General features: G+C 35.5%; 1 protein-coding gene across 1 annotated transcript; it reads left to right on the forward strand.

Annotated features, from left to right (window-relative positions):
* The first annotated feature begins 1,478 nt into the window (after nt 1–1,478).
* LOC126826650 (U4/U6 small nuclear ribonucleoprotein Prp3) lies at nt 1,479–7,156 on the forward strand. The gene is made up of 2 exons (XM_050555626.1): nt 1,479–1,894; nt 4,519–7,156. The coding sequence occupies exons 1-2, from the start codon at nt 1,583–1,585 to the stop codon at nt 6,148–6,150; spliced, it is 1,944 nt and encodes a 647-aa protein (XP_050411583.1). The 5' UTR covers nt 1,479–1,582; the 3' UTR covers nt 6,151–7,156.
* Nucleotides 7,157–7,449: the final 293 nt, after the last annotated feature.

The raw sequence follows: 7,449 nt of genomic DNA on the forward strand, positions 1-7,449 counted from the left end.
GAAAATATTATAATAAAATCATGTAATACCCAGGTTGTGGACCATCTAGAGGTCACAATTTTATCCGATTTAGATGAAACTTAAAAAGAGTATCACTAGTCCATGGGTGGGTTCCATTTGCTTGCGCATCTGCCCCTGCCTTTTACACAAAATGTTAAATATGAATGAAGTTTGTGTACCTTTAACTATGAACTTCAACTGTGTGTTAGGGATCAAAAGTTCTTGGATCAGTTCAGTGCCCCTTACATTCTAGAGCTATAGCCCCTGCTTTTCACGCAAAATCTGAAATATATACGGATTTTGTAGGCACTCCAGGTGGGGGTAGGGGGGTCTACCATTGTTGTCCCATTCTGATGAACCTTAAATATGTCAAGGATCAAATGATCTTGAATGATAGGATAGCCCTTTTGATTTTACCTATTCCCGTCCATTTGTTACAAAATGTGGACATATCTTGCATGGCAACCGCCTGTTTCAACTGGCCATAGCAGTGAATTATTTGATGGATAAGGGGCACAAGGAAAGAGTATAAATAAAACTCTATCCCGTCATTTTTTCTAATTACCTAATATGTCATAGATATAGCGACATGAGGTGGACTTGAAATAAAGATCGACCGTTCAGTTATCTAATCGCGACCCTCGCAACCGCGGGTCTCTTAACCCTGGGAACAGTATAGAGCATAGCAGGGGTTTCTTCTCCTGAAAGTCTACGTTCTAGAAGTCTCACTTCTACCCACTTCTATGTTAAATTCAAGCCTGTAAACTGACATTTTTCTGCAAGGTTTTGGAGAATATTCATGCTTATGTAGTGCGAATAGTTTCTCTTAATTCAGTAATCTCACTGTTTCCCTTATACTTTCAAGAAATAAATGCATATCTAATCCGTCAGAAACACAAGTGAACAATATGCCTAATGATGATTTTGAACTGATCCGTTAACGCGTGATTGAATTTGGTGTAGAATCAAAAATAAGGGGTTAATGTTAAACTGACATTTTTCTGCAAGGTTTTGGAGAATATTCATGCTTATGTAGTGTGAATAGTTACATATTATTATCAGACTTCCAGTTTGTGTATCTCATGATTTCAATGATGAATCCATATAAATGGTTTTGAGCAAGACGTTATCCTGCCACGTTGCTCAATCTGTGGTAAAAAGCCTTCGACTTAACGGAAATTTGTGGAAAGTTAAAGCCAGACAAAGACACGATATTTAACATTAATGCCATGGAAAATTAATATGTTGATAGGTTGTCATTATTTGTTAGCTTCGGTTCAGTTACAGGTGCAAGATTCTGATCATTATTTATAAGTCTTGCTCTTTGTTGATATAAAGATTAAATATTAAATTACACGGAATGCCACACACAAGACGTTTTTGAAACAGTCAAAATGATAAGAACGAAGCATTCAATTTACAAGGAGGAAAAATAGTGGTCTGAATCCTTTAACGTAAATCACTAGAGTTGTCTCCCCTGATTCCGCCATCTTAAACGAAACTCGTGCGAAAGATGCGAAATTAGTATACAATAATAATGCAAAACATGTTGTAACTGCCACGCGATCATATAATTTACACAATGTCGTTGTCGAGGAGAGAGACAGAAGACTTTAGATATATGTTAGATAAATCCGTAAAGAAATTTATTGGATTTAGTGAACCGACTTTGGCTTCAGCTGCCTTTGATTGCATTGATCGGGGCTACGATAGAAAGAAAACTGTTGATAAATTGACGGCAATATTGGACACTAGTCAAGCTGTACGATTGACAGATATTGTCTATGGTTTGTGGGATGAATTCAGATTAGGAAACCGAAGTCGAACTAAATCCAAAAGAAAAGAAGATGACAGAGAAGAGCGTGACGACTCCAAACGTCGCAGACGATTTCAGGTAGAAATAGAAATTTATAGCAACAATACTCATACTCATACTGCCAACAGAAACACATCACCCTTTTATGCCTGTACTCTGTTGGTGGAGTTTTTGTTATTTTTTGTCCCCCGCCTTTCGAAGAAAGCAGGGGACTATTAAAATGGGTTCGTCCGTCTGTCTGTCCGTCTGTCTGTCCGTCACACTTTTTGGGACACAATAACTCTCTTCCTAATTGAGCTAGAATGTTCAAACTTGGTGTATGTGTTTATTAGGTCAATGCATGTGTTGATTAGGTCAATGCCTTGATGGAGTTCGAAGATGAGCATTTTCCGCTTAGGGTAAGCAGAGATAAGCAATTTGATTGGTTGATGCTTTGGGACACGATAACTTTTAATTGAGCTAGAATGTTCAAACTTGGTGTATGTGTTTATTAGGTCAATGCCTTGATGGAGTTCGAAGATGAGCATTTTCCGCTTAGGGTAAGCAGAGATAAGCAATTTGATTGGTTGATACTTTGGGGCACGATAACTCTCTTCCTAATTGAGCTAGAATGTTCAAACTTGGTGTATGTGTTGATTAGGTCAATGCCTTGATGGAGTTCGAAGATGAGCATTTTCCGCTTAGGGTAAGCAGAGATAAGCAATTTGATTGGTTGATGCTTTGGGACACGATAACTTTAGTTCTAATTAAGTGAGATTGATGAAACTTGGTGTATAGTTTCATTACAGTAATACCTTGACTAAGTTTGATAATGAGCATTTTCTGCTCAGGGTAAGCAGAGCGATACGCAATTTGATTGGTCGAGACTTTGGAAAACAATAACTCTCCTACTTTGATTGTCCCCCGCCTTTCGAAGAAAGCAGGGAACTATTAAAATGGGTTCGTCCGTCTGTCTGTTTGTCTGTCTGTCCGTTCCGCTTATGGTAAGCAGAAAAAACAAATTGAAAAAGAAACTATTATAAATTAATTAAATATGTAGTATGCAATAATGAATTGACATTTAATGACAGAAAGAAAACAGTGAACTTTGCACAACTTGCAGCAAGATGGAAAATAGACCCGTTGATACAACCAAACTCTAGATCTGTAGGCATAGAGCATGTTTTCCCCTTAATATGCAATAATTATTCCATCAAAAACATTGTATGCTTAGACTATAAGTAAAGATATACTGTTTGATTGTTCAATACTTTGTAAAAGATAATTTGTGATAAATTTATATGTGTCCTCTAATTATTTTCCTATTTCGGCGGGGGACATCAGCCTCACTGTTGGCTTGTATGATCAGTGTCTGGTGTTTTCAGAACAATGTTTCCACTTTTAACCAGAGCAGAAAGTCTGAAGACTGTCTTTAAAAATACGACTATAATCAGGTACAATACATGTGTAGGCCTACTGTATGTCGTGGCTTGATACATGTATGTAATGCTGAAACTACAAATCAAACTATGTAGACAGTTCCAATATTTATATAAGCGTGTTTCTGAATTTGTTGAAAATTGGCCTCAAATGATCCCGCATTTATTCTCTGTGGTGCAGGCTCTTTTGTAGTCTGTCTGTTTTGTATTTAGTTCCTTTGTACATGTACCTCACTTCGTACCTCAAATTGATGCGTACATTTTCCTATATTTTGTTGAAATAAATTGAAATAAGTTGAAATAAATTGAAAGAAATTGTAATAAGTTGAAATAAATTGAAAGAAATTGAAATAAAGGTGAAACATCGTAAATGCAACACCGGTATCCAGAGAGATGTAGGAAAGCTGTCGGGACCGAAATGACATGTAATTGTCAAGATCAATTCCGACATCGCCTGGCGATGCTCCATTTGCGTTGATGTTGACCAGTCCCTGAGTTCACAAAGCATTCTCAGACTTAAGTTAAGAATTTACTCAACTTTCAATCATTGTTTTGAGAAATATCTTTGATCCAGAAACACAAAACTTTGCACATAATTTCTTATTGCTGCATTTGATACATTAAAACAAATTTTTTTTATAAAGGGCTATATTTTAGTTAAAATAAGGCAAACAATTTTGAGTAAATTCTTAACTTTAGTCTGGGCATGCTTTATGAACTTGGAGCCAGCACTCAGCTGTAGGACCCCTTCCAGAGAAGTACCAGAAGTTTGTAGTCGATTTCGAAAAAGGTCTATTATATGGAAAGCCCTACAACAACCTTTTCCACAGCTTCATATACAAGGTTGTGCGAAAGGAGGAGGATTAAGCTTAAGTACCTGTAAAAGTTCTCTTGTTCTCTTGAAATTAACCAAGGTACGAAACGGCTCATGTGAGCTACAAATGATTAACTAAGTACGAAACAGTCAGGTTACGAAATAGCTCGCATTCCTTCTCAGTCCAGTCCAGATTAGAGGCTAATATCAGAAAAGATTATGTTTTTCCAGATGTTCCAAGGCTACTTGATTAAGAAATATATTTAATACAAGATATCCTATTGGAAGTGAATAATGTATACCAGTTACAGTGTACATTAAATTAGCTAACGTAACTGTACGCTGTAAGGCAATTGTATCTAGAATGTAAGTTTACCATTCTGGTTGTCTCTTACTTTGTTTTCATGTATGATATGGCTTGCTAGTAGATACACTGTATTTCTTACAAAGGTGTTTTTTATTTTTTTAAGGATGAGGATGCTCCTGTTGTGCAAGTATCAACACCTGGGAATCCAAGTCCGGGACAGCTTACTGCGGATAAAATTAAAGAAATGATGGCAAATGCTCAAAAATTAATTCAGGAGCGAAAAACACAAATACAAGCTACACTTCCTACCAAATCATTGGCCACAGTTCAACCAGATAACACAAAGGTGTTTATGAATGATTCAATGACTAAAGCCAAGAGAGCAGCAGATCTACAGGCTAAGATTCAGGCTCGGCTAACAGGAATGCCAGGTTTCAATCCAGCTAAGCAAATGTCTCAGAACATGTCACAAGATTCTAAGCCAACATTAATTTTAAATGATGAAGGTCAAACTATTGATGCAATGACAGGTCAGGCTATACAGTTGTCACTGCATACACCGACACTGAAGGCCAACATTCAAGCCAAACGGCGTGAACAGTTTAAAGGTTTGATAGATAAACCACCAGAAGAAATCAGTGACAGTAAATTTTTTGATCCTCGAGTTGCTGGTAAAGGTGCAATCAGACAGAAGAGAGCATTCAAATTTAATGAAAAAGGCAAATTCGAACAGTTAGCCAATAGATTGCGTACTAAGGCACAACTGGATAGGCTACAAACTGAGATCGCACAAGCCGCCAAGAAAACTGGCATTGCATCTGCTGCTAAATTGGCCACAATTGCACCAAAGAAAGATATGCAGGAAGGCGAAGTACCAGATATAGAATGGTGGGATTCTTTTATAATAAATACCGATTCTTATGATTCAGTTGATACAAATGAACACTTAGAAGGCGAGATTTTACAAGGAGTTACCAATTTAGTTGAACATCCAATTCAGATGAAACCTCCAGCAGAGCCAACCAAAGAAATTAGTATTCCAGTCTACCTCACCAAAAAAGAGAGAGAAAAATTAAGAAGACAGAATAGGACTGAAGGTCAGAAGGAAATAACAGAGAAAATAAGATTAGGGTTAATGCCACCACCAGAACCCAAGGTTAGAATGGCTAATTTAATGAGAGTACTTGGACAAGAGGCTGTTCAGGATCCTACAAAAATTGAAGCCCATGTGCGTGCCCAGATGGCAAAGCGAGAAAAAGCCCATGAAGAAGCAAATGCTGCAAGAAAATTAACAGCCGAACAACGACGTGAGAAAAAAATGAAGAAAATTAAAGAAGATACATCTTTAGGTGTTCATGTTGCGGTGTATCGGGTGAGAGATTTAAAAAATCCAGCAATCAAATTTAAAGTGGAAACCAATGCGAATCAGTTGTTTATGACTGGAATTGTCATTTTATATAGAGACTGTAATGCTATAGTTATAGAAGGCGGACCTAAGCAACAGAGAAAGTTTAAACGTTTAATGTTACATCGAATCAAATGGCAGGATGATAAAAAACGTTCTAAAGATAATGATGACAATGATCAAGAGGATGAGGAAGATAAAGTCAACAAGTGTGTCTTAGTTTGGGAAGGTACTACAAAATCTAGAAATTTCAGTGAGATTAAGTTTAAGGCATGTCCTACCGAAACATTTGCTCGAGAACAATTTAAAAAGTTAGGTGTTGAACATTACTGGGACTTGGCCTATAGTGGTGCTGTGTTAGAATCCACTGGTGAAGACAGTTGTATATGATTTAAACTGTAAAAGATGTATACATATTTGTTTTATTAATGGATGTAAAAATATTCAAATTATTTGAGGTTAAAATAGGAGGATATTAGATGAAGAATTTTTGTATTAATAAAACTATTAATACCTAGTTCACACAGGTTGATTTTACTTGCCTTGGATGGGTGTGTCCCAGACTAAAAAGATCTAAATTATCACTGAAAACGAAGGATTGTGGTCCTCAATAACTTAAAAACTAGTTAGATTTGCCTATATACAATGTACATACATGTATCTACATATCCTAAAAACTGTCTGGTGTTACTGTTTTTGTGTTTCACCTAGCACCTCAAACATTTTCCGGTAAGATAATATGTTCAAGAAATTATTTGTTATCAATAACCGTTAATAATTTAAATGACTGTTAATTTTAAAGCGAGAATTTCAAATTTTCTAAGAAAGTCAAAACATAATTATTTCTACATGTGTATGTCTTTTGCTCAATAGGTTATCAAATCACTATTATACGATCATGGGCATTATTTCCCACCCTTAAAAATCTATGACACAGGAAATAACAACACAATTACATCCCCTGTTTTGCTATTGACAACATGGGGCAGCCATTTTCCAACGTTGGAATTTGAATTTAAAAATGATATTTTTGCCAATTTCTCAGCTGGCAATAGCGAATTATAGGATTAATAGGATTATTCTTTAACAATGTAGGACTGTTTATGGATACCATCTATTTTAAGGCTTTATTTTAATACATTTTAAAAATATAACTTGAAAATTTGAAATTGCAACTTTAACAATTCATTATGTGAATTAGTGAAATAAAATTTCCACATTATGCATGGGAAGATTAAAATGAACTTATATTGTCAAATAAATAAATGGGTTGCGATTGACCCATCTGATGACCTATACAGTATGTACTTTCTGCTTTCAATTCTAGTTTTCTTTGTCTATTGATCATAAGGGTGTACCAGAAATTTGGAAATAAAGAATAATTTCTTACAAAGTATGAATTTAGAATATCTTCTGAACTGATAGAAAATATCTTCAAGTTTGCTATTATCATTTTAGATCAGGTTAAGTCAAGTGTAGAATAACCATTTATTATTATAAACATGGACCTTTATTTTTTTAAAATACAAATCCATGATGTTAAGAACCTTCTAATTGGTTTCCAATAGTGTCTAATTCATAAAGATATTAGTGAGGTTGTCCATTACAATTACAAAATAAAGAAAGCATACTTAATAATGTAATTCTGAATAGGAAAGAAGTCAAATTGAAGTGCAGTGCTTTCACTTG

The sequence above is a fragment of the Patella vulgata genome, chromosome 7, assembly GCF_932274485.2.
Source record: "Patella vulgata chromosome 7, xgPatVulg1.2, whole genome shotgun sequence".
Lineage (NCBI taxonomy): Eukaryota > Metazoa > Mollusca > Gastropoda > Patellidae > Patella > Patella vulgata.